Source organism: Corvus cornix, chromosome 27, assembly GCF_000738735.6.
Source record: "Corvus cornix cornix isolate S_Up_H32 chromosome 27, ASM73873v5, whole genome shotgun sequence".
NCBI classification, from domain to species: domain Eukaryota; kingdom Metazoa; phylum Chordata; class Aves; order Passeriformes; family Corvidae; genus Corvus; species Corvus cornix.
Genome location: NC_046355.1, coordinates 4432393 through 4452557, shown reverse-complemented (window position 1 = coordinate 4452557; position 20165 = coordinate 4432393). Strand labels below are relative to the sequence as shown.

Genomic DNA, 20165 nt, shown 5'->3' with positions numbered 1-20165 from the left:
TTGGTGACAGCCCAGACCCTTCGTTGTGCTTTTTGGGGTGTCCCAAGTTCCCCAGACTCCACTTTTTGCCTTTCAGCACTCTCCAGCCCCAGCGCCATCTGACTGTTCCCTCCCAGCTCACCCTGGTGAACGCCCAGAGCGGGCGAGGGTGAGGTGGGGACACAGCCCTCAGGTCCGGGACTGCACTGAATGCCCCACACCAGGAATTCACTTCACTCCCCTCCAGGGTGAGAGGAACGAGGGACTTTATTTTGAACTGGGAGTTAATCTGCAGTCCAAATCATTCCAACAATGGAGTGAAACAAACAGTGATTCATCAGTAAACACCGGAAGTGTTCCAGTCCCCGGGTTTGCAGAGACTTTGGCAATGGATTTCCCCCCCCAAAATTTAATTTTCATTCTCAACAACTCCCCCAGGTGTAAAAATAAAAAAGACCAAACACAGCCCCACAGTGCATCCGGCACCCACCAGTCCTCACACGGATACACGCGAGGCTCCAAGCACTGCCCGGCCCTCCTGGCACCAGGAAAAGGCTCCCACAGGGAGCTCAGTCGGATTTCTCCTTCTCCTTCATGTGCAGGAAGACAATGCTGAACATGAAGAGGCCGACCATCATGGAGAAGGCGCCGGCGTAGTAGGGATATGCCGAGGGGATGAACCGCTCGTACTGCGTGTGCTGGAGGGGACGCACGGACACCTGGCATGGGACAGAGCAGCCCTTGCAGTCCAGCAGCCTGGGGCAGCCTTTCCTGCCAGGACAGGGTGGGATTCGCTCCCCCACGCTTACCTGTGTGGAGGAGTAGAGGTGGGTGTATCCCAGCCGGTTGTAATCCACTTTGAACTGGAACACGCCATAGACATCCGGCAGCTTGAACTGCACGCTGTATTTGCCACCTGAGGGAGAGACAGGGTGACACTGAGGGGACACGAGAAGCTGTGGAAGGTGAAAACACCCCCAGTGTGGGGCCAGGGCAGCGATGGGACCTCCTGCTCCTCTTGAGGAGAACCTCCTGCTCCTCCTGACGGGGACCTACCGTTCCTCTTGAGGAAGGTGCGCACGAAGGGGTCGATGCGCACGAACTCCAGCTGGATGTCATCCCCGTCGAAGGGTACCCACTTGCCATCAGCGAGCTTCTCGATCACAATGCTGTACTCCTGGGACAAACGAACCAGCAATACCTGAAAACGAGCCTCGGCCGACTCCGAGCTCCAACGTTCCCCAATTCCCAGGCGGCCCCCGCGTGCCCCCGCCCCGCCAGGCCGGCAGCCTCACCACGAGGTCAGTGACGGTGTAGGCGTTGGGCGGCGCCAGCTCCCCGACGCGGTGGTGGGACACGGCGCCCACGCGCAGAACCCCCTCCTCCTTGAACACCCAGCGCGACAGGGCCACGGCCAGCTCGTAGTTACCCGTCTGCGAGTACCTGCAGAACACGGGAGGCTGAGACAGCCGAGAAGACCCAGGGGCCAAACCCAAACTAAACCAAATAGATGTGAAAGCAACACAAACTGAGCTGAGGTTAGAGGAAGGAGCTGCTTTCCAAAGCTCTTTGTTCCACAACACCGAAAGACATGTCACCCCGATTCAATTCAAGCTTTCTGTTCTTTCCCAAAACATAAACATTTGTTGCCTGTTTCCCAGGACTTTTGTCCTCAAACCACTCCCCAAACATTCCTCAGCCAGGGAAGCCAGCGCACCTCTTGGAGCCAGGAGTCGCTTTCTGCACGGCAGAGTTGAAGAAGGCGTCGCTGAAGAAATCCAGGGAGCCGCTGAAGACGACGCGGGCGTTGTTCCGCGCCTGCAGCCCCGCGATCAGCAGCGTGTTCTTCCCCACCGCGTGCGGGTACTGCGGGGCAACGAGGTGGAACAGGGCTTAGCCCATTGGGGAATGCATGAAGAAGAGTTTGCTGTGGAGTGGGACAGTCTGGCTGTCGTAGCACCAGCTGCAGTTAAGTAGTGACCACAAAGCTCAGAAAAAGAAGGAATAGGATTCTGATAGCCACTCCGGGTGGGATGGAATGGGAGAGGTGCTTTGATCTAGGCCGGCCTCTCCTCCAGAGCACGTGTCCCTCACACTGAACACCTCCCCACAAGCACAAAGCAGAGAGGAAGATTCCCAAGGCAACATGGGGAAGCAGCCAACAGCCCAATCCTTTCAAAACCAATCAGGAAATCAAACACTCCAGGATTTTCCCAAGCAGCTGAAGTTAGAGGGACTAAATTGCAGAAGCACAGCTCAAAACAGCAGAGAAAGGAAGGGAGCGTACCTGAGTGATGGGTTTATCTGGGAAGAAGGAGTAGGAGGTGGAGGAGCCAGTCAGGATATCCAGCACCAGCGGGTTGTCGGGATCAGCCACCATCCTTGCAGGGAAAGCCACAGTGAGCAGCACAAAGACCCCCAGGGCCCCCCACACCCAGAGGAACGTGTGGCCACCCGCTCAACCCCATGGACCTTCTCACCCTTCGAACCTGCTGAGAAACTAAATATTTCCACCACTAATTTGTTAGGAACCATTCCTAAGTCAACAACTAAGCTATTTTGGAGGGTTTCCTTCTATTTTTGTTTGAAATCAAGAGAGATTTGTTAAGCTCACATTAAGAGTCCCAGTGGCTGACCCCACGCTCACCTCACAGCAACACCACTGGTTCCATTGCTCTACCCCCACCTCAGCCCCTGCTGCTCACCCAACTCCTCGGAACAGGATGGGGTTCAGTGCTGCTTTCCCCACAATGGTGGGGGCCTTCAGCAGGTTCTCAGTGTCGGCGACGATGAGCGTGTGCTGGGGAAACGAGAGAGATCTGTGTGAGGTGAGTCGGGGTTTAATGACAACAACAGCTCTGCAGTTAAAAGTTAACTTCATTTTTACAGACAATTACAACTGTTGGGTGAACGTTGTAGCTCAATTAAAAAGCAAAACAACAGCATTTTTCTATTTATAATCAAGTTAGGTTAATACTGATCCTCAAGGAAATATAAACTGCCACTTGATAAAGACAGCAACACCTTCAGTGTTTAATTTCCCTGTATTTAGCAACCTTCACTCTCAAACCAGGACAACATGCACATATGTGCTACTTCAACAGTTTACCTTAAACAAAAAATGATCAGAGTATATTTAGTTCAGACCTTAATATATATTTTAATTTTAAAGTGCTGGATTACACCAGGTGGGAAAAACTGTAGAAATGTTTCTGTGTTTCTATACTGATCTGAAAATCTGGGACTGAAAATCTCCCCTCCCACATCTGAAGCATTGCACTTGGTGTCGGACACACTGCACCCTCATGTGAAATTCCCCCCAAGCTTCAGAGGGATCCAGAACCAGCATTAATCAGTCTCCCTGCCTGCACACGGTGACCATCTGAAACTAGAGCCTGAGGGATGCTGACAGCAGCAGAACTGAATGTTGCAACATGGATTATTTACCACTTTCCTGGGAGAAGGACAGGGGAGAAGGGATAGAGGAAAAATGGGAGAACAAGGCCAGAGGACTCATCCCTAAAGCTTTGCACCCTAAAGCAGCCCAAGGGTGCAGGCAAAGCCGTTACCTGGCCGGGGTCGGAGATGTCGTAGTTGTGGTGGTCGATGACTGCTGTCCTCTCCTCATCGAACTCGATCCCGCACTCGCTGCCCAGCTCTCGCAGGGGGTCACCTGCAGGGACACAACAGATTCTCCGTTACAAGACACAAACTCAAAAGAAAAAGTAAATTCAGCTGAGAGTCGTGTGTTCAACGCTCTATGAGCCAAACCCCAGGGAGCAACATGACCTCCCCAGCTGCATTCCCACTGAACATGTTACTAAAGGCATTAATCACCCATTTCCTCGCAGCACAAAACCTGAGGTGCACAAGGAGCAGCTGTTTTTGCTGCAGTGAGTTAATTCTCTGGGGGAACATCTGCACTCACCAATGTCTGAGCTGGCGGCGACGAGGACGCTGCCGCCGCCGTCGATGAACGCGGTGATGGTCTCCACATTGATGTTCCCACCAAAGTCTGAAAGCAAACAGCAACAATTCATGGCTAGAGCTCAGAAATAACCTCCCATTAGAATTAAACCATGGCAAATCACCAAATCTATGGCAGAACCACCAATACAGGCCAGGATGGAGCTGCAGTTTGCTACTGAGTACATCTGAAGTGTAAGATTTAACTAAAATTCATAAAACAGCTGGAAATCCTCTTCCAGAAATGCCACCAGAGCTTTCCCCTTCCGCGTTTACCTTCTATGGATGGGGAGAAGATGATGAGGTTGTCGTATAGGAATTCCCCGTATTTTATCAGGGACAGGCCGGCGTCATCCGCTGTCCGGAAGGTGAGGTCGAAGCCCCTGTCTGCAGCCAGGAGATAAAAGTGACAACTTCCACATGGCCTGAAACCACCCATGGAGCAGCAAAGCAGCAGCAGGATCCAGAGGTTTATTCCCCCAAAGAAGGAGTGGTTTGGAAAAACTGGCTTAGGGGCTTTTTAGGAGCAGCACATGAGGGTTCCCACATAAACCCAAGGGGGTGGATCCCCTGAAGAGCCCAGATGTCAAAGGATGCCCTGCTGTCACCCATCGAACAGGGACTGATGCTGCACAGGACCCAAACACAGCACAGCTGGGGAAACAGCCCCCATCTCCTGCCTCATTCTGACCAGAAGATCCCAAACAGCCTCCCCCCACCCTCCAGGGAACCCAAATCTCCTCTCTCAGACTGGCACAGGGTTCCCAGTCTTCTCCCTCTGCTTGGCCAGGGGACCCAAACACCTCCCTGTAAACCAGGGAACCCCAATCTCCTCCTTCTTCACACTCAGCCTGACCGGGGGACACCAACAGCACTCCCCTCTCAATCTCCTCCTTCAGCCTGACATGGGGACCCAAATCTTCTTCATACTGACCAGGGGAACCCAAACAACCCCCTCTCCCCGGGAACACCAACCTCCTTTTCTGCCTGACCAGGGGACTCCGATCTCCTCCCCCATTCTGACATGGGGAACCCAATCTCCTCCCTCATGCAGGCACAGAGCCCCCATCACCTCCCACAGCCTGACCAAGAGACCTCAAACACTCCATTCTCCCTCAGGGGACCTCGATCTGCTCCCTCAGCCTGACAGTGACCCCAGTCTCCTCCTCCACTCTGACGTGGGAGCCCCAAACACCCCTCTTTTCCGCCTGGAAACTCCAATTTCCTCCCTCTGCCCGGCGCAGGATCCCAAATCTCCTCCCTCATCCTGACCCGGAAACCCCGATCACCCCCCTCTGCCCTAGGGGACCCCTATCTTGACCACAGGAATCTAAACACCCCCCCCTTCCAGCAAGGGACCCCTGGCTCCGCCCTCAGCCCCGCCAGGGACCTCATCTCCTCGCTCGGCCTAACCCGAAGACCCCAAATATCCCCTTTTTCCTCAGGTAACTCCAACCTTCTCCCCCATCCTGACTCTGGGTCCCCAAGCCCACTCCTCCCGCTCCATCCAACCCCTCCCGGGATCCCGCTCCGTACCCGCGAGGCTGCGGAAGAACATCGAGTGCGTGTCGCGCAGGTTCCCGTTCTCCAGCAGCACCAGCGTGCGGGGCCCCCCTTCAGCGCCCGCCGCCAGCGCCGCCAGCAGCCCCCACACAGCCACAGCGGCCGCCGCCATCTTGCTCGCCGAACCACCTCAGAAGCGGGCAGCCTCCAGCCAATCAGCGCAGCGCCGCGCAGCCTCCAGCCAATCAGCGCCAGCGCCCCGCAGCCCCAAGCCAATCAGCGACAGACAGCTCCGCGGCGCCGGCACGCAGCGCAAACGCCGCCGCCCGGGGGAGGAGGGAGGGAGAAGTGAGGGAGGGCCCCGCCGCCCTCTGCTCTCGGACACCGCGGTGGGCCAAAAGCGGCTTCGCCGGAGCCGCCTTTGCCCCTCCTGCGCTTGGTGTCGGCGGTGGCAGCCAAGGCGAGGGACTGCAGGCGGAAGGGTCGGGGCTGGGGGATGGTGCAGGCGCTGCTCGGAGCTCCCTCGGAGCCTGCGGGAGCTGGAAGGGGAGAGGAAGGGGTTGTGGTGGGTGGCTGCAGGACCGCAAAATGCGGCTGTGCCCTGCGAGAAACCCCTGAGAGGTCAAAGGGTTGAGGCAGAATTGGTCCTGGGTGGGTCGCCATTTGATTCCTCACGGAAAAGGAGGAAAATGAAGAGTGCCGGCGGTATCTGGGAAAAGGAGGTTATCTTGGTCTGGGTGCAGGATCTGGCCGGCTCGCCGGCATCGGAAGTAGTTGCTGGCGATGGTCTCGCTGTCGCTCCTGTCCAGCACCAGCCTGCAGTGGTCCAGGTGGGAAACGCTGTCAGCAGCCTCAGCGATAAGGCGAAATTGGTAAAATGGGACAGAAATGGAGGAGGAATGGGCCATACCGCTGGCTCCCCGCTCTCATTCGAGGGGCTTGTCCGGGCAGGTTTGGGCTGTGGGAAGAGGTGGCGTTAAGGGTCGTTGTGTGTAGAACAATCACTGCTGCCCTGACTGCGCTCCCTGATCCCGGCACTGCTCAGATTCCCGAGGGAGCCGCACCTCGTGCCACCTTAGATCGTGTTATTCAAACTTTCCAGACAACCTTTTTGTAGAAGATGTTATAACTGCACACAGCCTGTCACAGCTGCGTGCCTGCATCACCCTCCTGACATCTACAGCACCTTCCTCTTACCTGGGCCCTGTCCCCTTACCTGCGGGCAGGTGGGTTTTTTGAATATCAGGCTCTGGAATTTTCCAGCAGCCGCTCTCCTCATCCCAGACGGATTCATGCCTGATCTTCTCCAGGTTGCTGTAGTTGCAGTCGCGCTGGACGAGGGACTGCACCTGATCCAGCAGCTGCTGGCAGAGCATCAGGTCCTGCTCCTGGCGCTGGTTGGTGCTCAGATAATCCATCTTTTCCAGCCCAAACTCCAGCTGCAGCTCTTTGATCTCAGTCTGGCCAGCCCGGAGCTGGCCACAAAACAAGTGGTCAGGATTATAAGGCAGAGAGACCGATGGTTACTATGAGTACAGGAATTTGCCAGGCAGAGAAAGACAGTCAGGAAAGCTTCAATATTTGGAAACATTTCTAATTTAGGTACAAATTAGCATGAAATTTGTGTGCAGAGATTATTCCATGTCTGTTTTAAAGAAAGATTTCTCATGTTTCTCCACAGGGATGATTTTTGAATGAACCTGAAGCTAATCTTACTGTTGTGGTGTTGGAACTCTTGGAAGTTCCTAACTTCGTTTAAAAAGGTGCAATAGTTATTTGATAACCTAAATACCCAAATAAAGCAAGTCCTTCATGTGCAGGTCTAGGACTGTACACACAAATGTAATTTTTTTTGCAGCCCCTCTGATTCTGCCACTAAATATCAGAGCAAAACTGATTTTCAAGTGTTTTGAAAATGAAGATTTTAAATGTAAAATTTAAGAGTGTTACTTTTATGCTTTATTTCTTCCCCCAGAAAGTGTGCTTAGAACTGATGGGAGCTGCAGCAGATCCATAGGTCAGCAGAGGGAGTTGCATCCCCTCCCATCCCAACACATCCTCCTCCAGCCAAGTGTCACACACCGAGCCTTTAAAACTGGTGGGGCTTGGGCTTCAAAAGCTTAATTCCCCACCCTGAGGGCTGTTGCATCTGGGATTTCGCAAAAACCCACACAAACCACGTGGTGTATGACATATTGACACAGCCAGAGTCATTCTCTAAACCTACAGCCCTAAACCCTGTAACGTAAAAAACGGGGATGTAGAGGAGGAAGGAGCTGCTCCCTCACCTTTTCCTGCACCTTCTCCAGCATCTTGCTCTTGGCTCGAACCTCCTCCTGGATGGAGTCGTAGATGTTGAGGAGAGCCCGCTCACTGCTGTCCTGGTTGGATTCCTGCAGTGCAGCCACCAGCTGCAGCCTCCGCTCGTCCGCGTATTTCTTCCGGCGTTTGTGCTTTTCCTTCAGGTCCTTGTTTTGAGCTTGTTCTCTCTCCTCCGACCGCCTGCTGCTCCAGCATCTGCAGCCTGGAGAAGGGAAACACTTCTCTGAGCTTAGTGGTACTAAGAACCGGCTGCACAAGCATGGAGGATGCACGTCCTTCCATGGGTGACATTTAGGGAAACACAGAAACTTGGGAATTGTGATAAGATTTTTTGCCCTGAGTTATCATGGCAAATTCTACTTATTATTAACAGTTTCTGTCATAAATAGAATCCCAGAATGGTTTGGGTTGGGAGGACCTTAAAGACCATCTTGTCCCACCCCCTGCCATGGGCAGGGACACCTTCCACTACCTGGCCTTGGACACTTCCAGGGATGGGGCAGCCACAGCTGCTCTGGGCAAAATACTCCACAAAGGCAAAGCAAGTGTTACTCCAAACACCTCAGTCAACAAGGATGTCCAGAAATCCATATCTACGCTCACAAAATTCTCTTTAAATCCCTTGTTTTGTGTAATGTATATTTAAATTCTTATTTAAATAAACACTGAATGTATTATTACATTTAGGGTTTTTTTAAGATGCACAAAAGGTGCCAAAATTACACAGAGTGTTATTTTAAATGGTGGATGTGGGAGTGGTAGAGCTGAAACCCACAGTTCCATTTTGGGGTAGTATCAGCCACAGTTGATGATTTGTGTGACCTCAGCGTTGTTAATGGAGCACTGGCACAGGCCTGTATTTGAAATCATGCTCTGACATGGAAATAAAGCCATGCTCCAGAGCCATTCCTTTGTCTGCACAGGATCTGGAGCAGAGCAGATAGCTCAGGTAGGCCAGCACTGGCTCAAATTGGCTGATAAGCCCTTTACTGATAACAGCCTCTTAATTATCTCCAAACCCTCTGAAATGGCTCATTCTCCCCCAGAACTGACCTGCTATTCTGCTGCACTGCTCCCGCCAGGCGACCTTCCCCTTCCTTTGCTTAATACACGATTGAATCCAAGGATTCAATCCTTGCTCTGCTGAGCTGCCCTGATGTGTAAAGCTTGAACAGGCAGCTTTGAAATCCCCATGCCTGTGGAACCAAACCCTCCTGCCCAATCTGCACAGAACCTGGATTTAACAATGTGATTAGAAGGGCATTTTCCCTTGTTTGACACAAAAGGAATAGGATTAATTCTTGCAGTAGGACCAGTCCTGCAATAGGACCACTAACATTTGATATCCAAATGAAGGGTCTCTTTGAAGATCTCTCCATTAACAGACAGAACTGCCCACAAATTACAGACACTGCTGTTCTGCAATTCATAGCAGCTCCTTTTTGAACCAGGAGAGACCCAACAGAGCGAGCACATGCCACAGGAAAGCTGAAAGACTGGTTAAAACCCACAAAAGGGCTGGTTAAAACCCACAGAACTGTTCAGAATCAAACTCTGCCATCCACAGCATATCTCAGGTTGAGCTTTTCTAATTGTGATCTCGTTCTGCACAATGGAGTAAGCGAGAAACCAGCAGAATTTGCTTCAATTGTGTATTTCTGGAGCAGCCCAAGCCCCCCATGCTGCTTCAGTACATGGTGGTGTACTCTGGCTGAGGGAATTCTCTCAGGACAGCTCTCACATGGAGAAAACCTTGAACGGGGTTGCCTTTGAGATGGGCTGAGCACAAGTCTTGAGCCTGCATCCCTCATATCCCAGCCCTGTCCTCCAGGAGACAGTGCCCCTAAAATAGGATTATTGGGAAATTTTGCTGTCAGTTTTTTGCTGATGTGCTGCAAACACTGTGAGATGCATGAGCTGGAGGCAAAAGTGGCCTCAGTGATGGGCGGAGTCCATCCATGAGCCACAGGACAGTTGCTGCCTTACCTGTAGGTACATGAGAGGGCTCCAAGTACCCTTCAAGGACCTCTTTCAAGAGGAAAAGGAGGCATCTCTATAACTTGTGTGGGCACTTAAGACTCCCCTGCCTGCAGCTCCAGGCAGGATTTGTTACCAGGAACACACACTTTTTGGCATCCACGTCTGCTGACTTGAACATCCCTATTTTTCTCTCACAATTCTGGCGCTTGGCCTCACCAAGCGCCGCGAGGAACAGCTCTTCATCCACCCAAATAGGGCAAAGTTACTTTTGGGGTAAAAACAGCCTGGAGAAGAGAAGGCTCCAGGGAGACCTTAGAGCCCCTCTTGCTGCCCTAAAGGCGCTCCAAGAAAGCTGGAGAGGGACTTTGGACAAGAGCCTGGAGTGCCAGGACAAGGGGAAATGGCTCCCACTGCCAGAGGGCAGGGTTAGATGGGATATTGGGAAGGAATTGTTCCCTGGGAGGGTGGGGAGGCCCTGGCACAGGGTGCCCAGAGCAGCTGTGGCTGCCCCTGGATCCCTGGCAGTGTCCAAGGCCAGGCTGGAAGGGGCTTGGAGCACCCTGGGACAGTGGAAGGTGTCCCTGCCATGGCAGGGGGTGGGATGGGATGAGCTTCCCACCCAAACCGGTTCATCATTTTAACTCACATGTGCCTGATTTGGGGCTGCACTGACAGCTGGAGCTCAGCAGCTGTGGTGTCATGGCAGAAGGCACCTGCTGCTGCCTGTGGGTGCTGCCCAGGGGACAGTTGGCATGAGCAGGGATGTCACTGACCTGGCAAGCACCAGCTGCTGGTCTGCAGGCAGGGAAATCCCCGGGGCAGTGACAGCTCCCACTGCTCCAGCACTGCCCCTGCTCACCCCACCAGTGTCTGTGACAGTGCCAGGTGCTGCTGAGTGCTGGGGACAAAAGGAAAACAAAGGCTGTAGCTCTGGAAAGACGCAATGAGAGTCCTGGGGGAGATAAAGCACAACATTACCCACTCAGGTTTATTCATCCCGAGGGGAGAAGGAGCCTCAAGGGTACCTGGGCTGACATTGGCTCTTCCTGCGCTGAAGCAACACCAGCTTCATGTGAAGGTGTCTGGCCAGAGGTCGTTCTAGTCCATGTGTCAGCTGAAAAGAGGAAATCCCCACAATGTTGGTAATGAGCTGTGAAAAACTAGACATAGATCTGTGAAACCATCCCCCAAAGCCTTCACCCAAAGCTAGGAATGACGTGTTTGAAAGGAAAAGGACTGTCATTCACCTACTTCTGCTTGTCAGTAAAAACCATGAAAGACCAAGAGGGTGTATCGGGTAAGGAATGCAGATTGTACCGGGCTGGGAGAGCCTGGCTCCAAAAATAATCCATTTCAGAGGCTCTGATTTGTAATCAGAGGGGAAAAAATAAAGAACCTCTCAAGCCTTCACCTTAGAAACTGATAGCACCAAAAGTGAAGAATATAGGTTCCACGATTGCTAGTGGGTGATAAGTGCTGTATGAGCACATTGCAAACCATGCCCTGAGGCACTGCGGGTGTCAATGAAAAGTAGTAATGGAGAGGAGAGGAGAGCTGGCAACAATTTACAGGATGTGAGAGGAATATCTGCCTTGCAGTGAGCGATGGTGTGGATAATCCACCGGGAGAGCAAGTGCTGCAGCACATTTGCATACGGAGGGAGAGACTGCGGCAGCCACCCCGCCCTCGGGAATGAGAGTCCAGTGGGATTGGGACAGAGCAGTGACCTCTGCTCCAGAGACACGCTGCCCTCAGCCAGGGGGAACTCTGCTAGGTGGGCAAAAAGCAGGTGTTTCATTCAAAAATGAGGCTTTTCATTGCCTCAAGGCTTACAGGGTTGGGTCAGGCTGGTCCCGACAGGGAAAGAAGTCAGGGAAACAGGGGAGAGGACAAAGCTGGGACAGTCTTACATCTGGCCCAGGAGAGGCAGAGTTCCTGCTCCTGCTGTGGATAAGGGCGGGTTGGGAGCAGGGACTGCTCCTGCCAGGCAGCATTGCTGCAGTAGCAGCCGCTGCCTTTTAAAGGCTGCAGCGGCTGCCACAGATCTGACTGCAGAAACAGCCCCTGCTCCTGAGGGCACCTGGGCTTGGCTGCGCAGCCTCCACCCGCCTCCTCCACACCCGCTTCCTTCCTGAGGAGATCCTTGAGAACAGACACCTTGAGATCAAAGTCATCCCTCAGGCTGCTGATGTCCTTCTCCAGGTGGGTGCGGGGCGCCTGCTCCGCTTGGTAGCTGGCCTGGAGCCGGGCCAGCCTCTCCTTGTACTCCTGTAAGGCACAGCAACAGCCCTGTGACTGTTCCCGAGGTCACATCCAGCTCCATTCCAGGTCACACCTTACACCCATCCCAATACAACTCCACCACCCCGTATTCACTGACATTTTCTGTGACTTGACACAGTAGTGATGGAAAGTGACTCTTCAGCCCTAGAAATGGCTGCCTTGGGTGGTCGTGGTGCCCTGGAATGAACTTTCTAAAGAGCAAGGAGAGAGTTTTGTTTCCCTCTGGCTCCTCATTCTTCCTCCTGGCTCTGTATTCCTCATTTTCTTCATCTCTGTTCCTAGCATCTTTGACTACTGCTTTCCTCAACTCTGTTCCTCCCTTCTCTGACAATTTCACATGTAGTTCCTCCAAAAATTCTTCCTGGGAATACATTCTAATCCATCTCCAGAGAGGTGGGAACAAGAGGTGGGCTGTAATAAGGCACATGGCCTCCGTAACACATGGTCTGTTCATAGGAGAAGTCCAAGGATTAGAAAATAGAGAAAGAAATAGAAAAAGAGAAGTGTTCTGGAAAGGCTGAACCATATTTGTAATGATTACTATGACAAAGTTTTAGTCAAAGCCACTCAAAGTTGGATATCCCTTCCCAACTTACTTCTCCGATCAGCTGCTTCTCTGCTTCCAGATCCACCTGGGGTTTGAGGCAGGGAGCTGGATTTGCTCCCAGGTGAGCAGCCTCAGCAGGTAGAAGCCCTACAAAGCAAAGTAGAAATAAAAATCACTCACAGTCACTGGGTGGGACTGTCTGCAGAAATCCTGGCAAGAGAACAAAGAAGGTGGGTGCCAAGAAAGAACATGGCAACCCCTGTGCTCCTTCAAACCACGCTCGCTGCCAGAACACCCACTGGCCCGGGGCTCCATAGGTGTGGGGAGAGAGGGAGAGGTTCCAGCTTCAGGGGAAACATGAAAGTGAATTTAATTATATGGTATTTATAGATACAAATATCTCTTTCAAAGAATAACAGGAGGCTTTTTTCCAGGGCTATGCTACAGACTTGGGAGATAAAAGACACTGGGAAGATGAAAAGTGCAAGGAAATTACCTTCTTTGTTCACAGCTATTTCTGAAAGGTGGCAGAAGGGAGGAAAAAGTCATCCTACAGCCTTATTCCCCTGCTGAAAGTTGCCCTTTTTTAATTCTTCCCAGGTGATCAGCTCCCTAAAGACTGCTTTTCCCCATTTGTTCCTACACTTGCTGTTCCTCCTCCAGAGGAAAGAGCAAGTGTGCTGAGGCTGGGCTGAGCCCTCAAGCACTGCCCTAAGGAGGGCAAAACTTCTCTTGTAGTGCCAAACTTTCACATGGTAGGAGAACAAGAGCTGAATGCTCACTTTGAAAACATATATATATACATATACACATATACATATATATATATATTCAGTAAAGAATTTTACAGTATTATTTCTTTTGCAGCTCATTTTTGTTCTTCTGGCCGAAACCTCTCTTCTGCAACTGACCAAATTCTAGCCACAATCACCAAAAATAATGAAGGATTTGAATCATGTCAGCATTTTCTAACAGAATTTGTCACTATTGAAAACACTGGATTATTGAGATGGTCTTTGCCAGTGGAATAAGGTCAATTTGGCAGCAGTGAAGGAAAAGTCTGTAACCAGAATGGAGAACTCTTCCTCCAACAGGTAAGGGAAAGGTTGAGGTGAAATTTAGCTAGCATTTTATGTGTAAAACCCCCTTTTTTGACATCTCTGCAGCCAATAAGGGCTCTCCTACCCGACAAGTCACTTGTGCCCAAGTGTTCAGCCAGAATGGCCTTCAGCTTCTTAACTTCCTCCTGATATTCCCTCAGCAGCACATCCTTGGGATCCTCGTTGATGCAGGGCTTGTTCCTGATGTTCTTGGCTGGATTTGCATAGCGCAGGGTGCTAAGGCTTTCCTCACAGCTGTCATCAGCCGGAGACACGCACGCCACCATCAGGGTCCTGGTGTTCCCTCCCAGGGAGTCCTGGAGCAGCCTGGTCAGCCTGGAGTCTCGGGAGGGAATGTGTCTGCACCTGCCATCAACCAGGGCCGAGATGACGTTGCCCAGGGCGGACAGGGAGAGGTTGATTTTGGTGGCCCCGTTGAGCCGCTCCCCCGTGGCACCAGTTCTTGACTGTCTCTCACTTCCTGCCAGATCCACTAAGTTGAGTTTGGCAGCCCTAAGGTGGTCCTGCCCTCGCTCATCTGCATGGAAACAATTCCCACATAGCTCTTAGAAGGAAGCATCTCAACAGTCAAGAGCCAGGACTCTCTCAGCACCACGTCCTGCTCCAGCCCTGTTCTCTGTCTGCATTGGGGCCCTGACTCCCTGAAGCAAATAAAGATCTGTTTAACCTTAACACTGCACATTTTAGTGCTTTCCTCAACAGGATCCACAATAAAAATTCATGCCTGTTCTTACTCTCCCAGTGAGCTCTGAACACACACACACTGCCCCCTCCATATATTTCCACAGTATTTACAATTTCAGCCAGAGAAATCAGAGAAATTCAGCCTAGATTGAGGGCCCTGCACCAATCTGGAGCACAGAAGAGGAGTGCAAATACTTCTTCTTCCCTGTTGGGATTAAAATTGGGACTTGACAGACCCACACAATGCATCCACTGTCTGTACTAATTCAGGAACTCCCTAAATCCCTCACTTACTGAGTGGAAAATGAGGTACTGTCATCAACATCTGGAACCACAATTTTGGAAGATGTTGTGTGACTGAAACAGCTGAAGAAAAGGAAGCCAAGCTGTTTGCAGCCAGGGTCAAAGACAAGGCAGAGATTAATTTTCTGGTCCCAGAAAAGCCCTCTCCAGCGCCCTGTTCAGACCCAGCGAGGCAGCTCTTCCAACTAAAGAAATACCAATAAGATACTCATGAAAGGAAAATTAGTCGCTAAAACTTTATTAAAGGATTCTTCCATCTTTTAAAAATATGCCCTATGATTAAGCTGAGTGAAGGAATTGTCAGGTGATATGACCTGAATGGTTTTGGTTGGGAGGGACCCTAAGACTCATCTCATTCCACCCTCTGCCATGGGCAGGGACACCTTCCACCATCCCAGGTTGCTCCAAGCCCCGTCCAGCCTGGCCTTGGGCATTTCCAGGGATCCAGGGACAGCCACAGCCGCTCTGGGCACCCCGTGCCAGGGCCTCCCCACCCTCACAGAGAAGAGGATTTTTCTCCTGGACCTACAATCATTTGGGATCTAAGGGTAGCTGTGGGATGATGAGTGACCACACAGATCCTGCACCCTGCTAGGCCCAGGCCTAAGGGAGGACATCCAGGTAGCCACTTCCAGTGCAGATTTCCATCCTGACAGTGAAGGCAGAGTGGGGCCAGGAGGAGTCCTTGTTCATGAGGGTGAAGAGCACTGCTCTGTTCCTGCAGCCCGTGTCCACCAGCTGCTCACACTGTGCCACGCTGGGCACGGCGTGCAGGGACAGCCCCTTCACGAACACCCCCTGCTCTGGGTGCTCCTTCAGCTGCCAACAGGACAACGCAAACCAGGTCAGAACCAGAGGCACTGAAACCATGGAAAATTACACTGGGAATGGCCTGGAAGCTTGCGTGCTACATGAAATTAAACTGCAGTATGAGAAAAGCACATCTGACTGCCACCAAAAAGCCTTATTTCTGAAGGAGGAATAAAACCACAGAAAAAGAGGGAACCACCTTCATGGCTAAAAGAATTTAAGTTAAAAAAGTTGCTGATTGATTCAGACATCCCCCAGGCCATGAGGAACCCAGCTCCTATCCACCCTCCACCTTCTCTATTATTAAGCTGCATATTTTAAACAAGAATCAAAATACATCTCACCTATTATGGCAAAGGCTCTAAGATCTCCTCAATCATAGGAAGCTTTTTTTAATATCAAAGCACAGATACAATATTCCCAGATATTGTTCCCAGTGCTTTGCTGAACTCTCTGCTCTGAGTGGGCGGCTTGAGCTCACTGACAGCATTCCCAGAGTCACACCCGTCACACACAGGTGAACTGTCATCATTTTTCTCCAGATTAATAAATTTTTAAATGAGCAAAAATCCTATTTGGGCCCCTTGGTTGGGGCAGAGCATTAAATACCCAACAGCACCTTCTCAGTAATTATCAACCACACAGATGAAAAGTTTCATACAGAATGCTAATAAGCAATGGAAATATCCAAAGTTTTGAGTTACCCATCAAACCTACATAAAAAATACAAATAATCCAGAGATCCCTGCACTCCTACACCAGCCCCCTCCACACTGGGAATTTTAAATGAGCTGAATTAATTTTCCACAGCTCTGTTACACCCCACATCTGCTAAGTTCATCACTAAAACTATCTTTATCATTTCAGCTGGGATATCGAGATACAGTTGTCACGACAGAGCAACACAGACCATGTTTGGCACTGTGACTTCCAAGGAGGAGGCTCAGATACTTCAGTGATGTTCACAAGAAATGATGTGAAATAGTGTTTGCTGTTAAAAAATCCCACAGAACATAGCAAAAGTGGCTGAAAACTTAACTGGGTGGGATTTATCCTTGTTCCAAAGCCACGATGCCCGGGATGAATCCAGGTACAGTCACAGCCAAAGTGTTCATACACTGTGACTTGCCTGTGCTACTGAGAACCCCAGGACTGGCCTGGCTCTGTCTGGGGGTGTTGCAGAGTCCCCAAGGAACACCTGACCAAGGACATGGCTGTAGTCACTGAGGTGAAAGGCAAAGGAATGAACAAAAATGGGATTATGGGGGGAATTGGGGGACGCAGAGGAATGCAGCGGGTCAGCCTGGGATTTGTTTCGGCAGGACACGACTCCCTCAAGCATTCAGTGGAGGCAGCAACAGGCAGAGTGACAGAGTTACCCTGGAAACTGCTCTGCCCAGCTCCTGCCCTCCCAGTGCCAACTGCGTCACCATGGAAACCCGTGTCACCGCGGATGTGGAACAAAGGATGGGAAACTGCAGCAAGAAGTCCCCTTCTCCCACTCTCCCTCAGCACCAGACAGGTGAAGCACACTTGGAACATGGAGCAGAGAGGGGTTTGCCTGCCTTAAAGCCAGAAAGCTGTTAGAAATATCTACCCTGTAAGGCAGTTTGGGTCTGTTGCCATCCCAGAGTGTCTCAAGGTGCTACTGCCTTGGTTTTATTTACCAGTGCAGTCCTGCAAGGAAGCAAATTGGGACAGGAGATTTCTAGCTCCCTCCAGGAACACATACAAAAAGATCTGCAAAGCCACCAAGAGGTAAATGTTATAAAGATCAGCCCCCCTGATTAGGATTTCAGGAGAGTTTACCCTCCTGTGGTCCTGTAAACTTCACATGTGTTCCCATGGGGAGTAATACGTGCTGTGGCCCCTCAAAATGGATCAGCCTTTTTGGTTTAGGCAGCTAAAGAGATCATCCATGGCTCCACTGGATCAGATTTAACATTTATAAGGCCCAGAATTCTCCTGCTTTAGAGACAAGCATGAGATGAAGAGGATGAGGAAGAAACTGCCCCATGGGCACTTTATTCCATCCTTGTCCAGTAAGGGACTTTCACAGAACTGCTGCTGAGCTACCAGCCACTATCATGTGGGATACACCACACACGTCTCCAGCTGCATGCTGTTCCTAAACTTTCACTGAAGTCCCTCAAAAGCCCCTCTTAGCTTCCATATTCCTCACATAACTTCATATTCTGGCACTCAAGCTTCTGACAGAGACCATTGCTGCACTTCTGTAAGTCATGGTAACACCTATCTGAGCTAATTAAAGCACTTAATTAAGACACCATGAGTCCACCTCACCTCCAGCTTCTGCTTGGTGTCAGCTCCTAGAAGGTCTCGTATGTCCTCACTGTAGATCTCCAGGTAGGAGGCTCTCAGCCAGAGCTTGGCATGTTCAGCACACTGCACAACACAGGGAGGATTTGGGGAGAGGCTGCACAGCACGGGCAGCCCACAGAGCCCCTCCCACAGCTGGGTGCCCACCACCCATCAGCACCCCATCCAATCTCCCCTGGCAATTCAATCCAGCTGGAACCACTCAACACTGCAAGGGACTTTTGGTCCTTCCACACCTCAAGTCCATAATGTCGTCTGGGATAAGGGTGCAGTTCATCTGACTGTGGACAGGCCTCAGCTTAAGGATGAGAAGCAGTGCACCCCAAACCTGTCCCTATTCACACTTCATGTGCCATCAGCACTCACTTCTTGAGATAGGACACCAAAAAAGTCTTTCTAGTAAAAACTTACCGACAGGATTTCTTTCACACCCACCTGTGTGCTCTCAAAGATGTGTTCAAATGCCCTGGGAAGGATCCCTTTCTGTGAGGAAGGATCCACAACTCCCTGCATGGTGAATGACTTCCCACTGCCACTCTGGCCACAGGCAAAGATGGTGCCATTGTAGCCTTCTGTGACACCCTGGAAATGGGGAAAAAACCCAAGAAAACTACCATCATCTTTGCCTAACTGGAAATACATTGTCCAGAGTCATTCCCACCCCCTAAAAGGTATTTTAAAGAAAGAGCTGGAAGTAAACATCAAACAGCTGCTTAATCTCCACACACCATCAGAATATAGTAATTACAAAATTAGCATATAAATCAATGTTTTTCTCTTTAAACTGGGAATCTTGAAGCAATGCAGCTGTTGAAAAGCAGTTGACAACACCAACACTTAGAAAACCAGAATATTTTTGTCATAGGGCACAAAATCTTATGAGATTGAAACAGACAACTACAACAATAGTTGGTTGTAGGGTGGCCAAAGGGATGGTCTCTAGTTTTGAGTAAGTTTTGATTGGCAAGCTGCTCACTGTCACTTGTCCCTATTTCAGAGAAGTGTGGTAGGAACAGAAAATAATTGGATTTCTTAAGGTTTAAATAAGAAAAAAAGAACCTATTAATCTAGTATCTTCTGTTTCTAGCCCTGCTTGTTCTCATGATCAGAAACTTCCATCTTAAAACCATCATGAGCCATTTAATCCATGTTACTTCTTCTAAAAAAACCTTTTTTTTGGGGAGGGAGGTTGGTCTTTTTTTGCTTAACAGGTTCATTTCTCACCACAGCTGTTTTCTGTGCTCATCTGTTAACAAGGAAACAAATGGATCCCCTCTCATTTTGCCAGTCTAAGCAAGGCTGAGGTTTGGGTTGGGAGGAACCTTAAAGTTCATCTCATTCCACCACCCTGCCATGGGCAGGGACACCTTCCAGTGTGGGGAAGATCAAGTGGATCCTGCTGCATTTAGGGATCACCTGTAAAACTCCTCAGCCCATGTCTCAGGCTATGTGTTCACAGAATATCCTCAGTTGGAAGGGACCCACAAGGATCAGAGTCCAACTCGTGGCCCTGCATGGACACCCCAACAATCCCACCCTGCGCCTGAGAGCATTGAACACATGCTCCTGGAGCTCTTTCTCTCACTGTGGTGCCCAAAACTGCCCCCACCCCTGGCTGTGTGGGGCTGCCCTGGGTCCCCACTGACCTCCACGAGCAGGTAGGCGATCTCGTTGTAATGTGCTTGGTGCTGTGCTCCTCACTGAACGCCCCGTTGAAGAAGAACTGCCCGGGGGGCTCCACAGGAGGCACCGGCCCCACCACTGTCCACACCAGCGATCGCCCAGCACCCCAGGGCATGGCCACCTTCACTGCCTCCATGGCCATCGCCCCAGTCACACACACCGTGGTCAGCCCCACACACACCGTGGTCAGCCCCACACACACCGGGGTCAATCACACACACACACGGGGTCAATCACACACACCAGGGTCAGCCCCACACACACCGGGGTCAGTCACACACACACCGGGGTCAATCACACACACACCGGGGTCAGTCACACACACACCGGGGTCAGTCACACACACACGGGGTCAGTCACACACACACGGGGTCAATCACACACACACGGGGTCAGTCACACACACACCGGGGTCAGTCACACACACACCGGGGTCAGTCACACACACACGGGGTCAGTCACACACACACGGGGTCAATCACACACACACGGGGTCAGTCACACACACACCGGGGTCAGTCACACACACACCGGGGTCAGTCACACACACACGGGGTCAATCACACACACACGGGGTCAGCCCCACACACACCGGGGTCAGTCACACACACACACGGGGTCAGTCACACACACACCGGGGTCAG

The 20165-nt window shown here is 51.2% G+C and overlaps 2 protein-coding genes across 2 annotated transcripts; both read right to left on the bottom strand.

Annotated features, from left to right (window-relative positions):
* Nucleotides 1–206: 206 nt before the first annotated feature.
* Nucleotides 207–5721, bottom strand: DDOST (dolichyl-diphosphooligosaccharide--protein glycosyltransferase non-catalytic subunit). Its single transcript, XM_039565833.1, has 11 exons — nucleotides 5482–5721; nucleotides 4222–4332; nucleotides 3908–3994; nucleotides 3549–3652; nucleotides 2685–2779; nucleotides 2267–2360; nucleotides 1697–1845; nucleotides 1275–1422; nucleotides 1036–1156; nucleotides 789–895; nucleotides 207–698 (listed from the first exon to the last, which is right to left on the bottom strand). The coding sequence occupies exons 1-11, from the start codon at nucleotides 5618–5620 to the stop codon at nucleotides 549–551; spliced, it is 1305 nt and encodes a 434-aa protein (XP_039421767.1). The 5' UTR covers nucleotides 5621–5721; the 3' UTR covers nucleotides 207–548.
* KIF17 (kinesin family member 17) lies at nucleotides 5705–18420 on the bottom strand. The gene is given in 16 exon segments (XM_039565834.1): nucleotides 5705–5987; nucleotides 6176–6299; nucleotides 6359–6417; nucleotides 6480–6488; nucleotides 6665–6923; nucleotides 7737–7937; nucleotides 7939–7972; nucleotides 10524–10648; nucleotides 10776–10864; nucleotides 11831–11912; nucleotides 11914–12018; nucleotides 12630–12727; nucleotides 13766–14218; nucleotides 15318–15507; nucleotides 17803–17904; nucleotides 18274–18420. Coding segments are annotated over 16 exon segments (2271 nt in total). The 5' UTR covers nucleotides 18352–18420; the 3' UTR covers nucleotides 5705–5724.
* Nucleotides 18421–20165: the final 1745 nt, after the last annotated feature.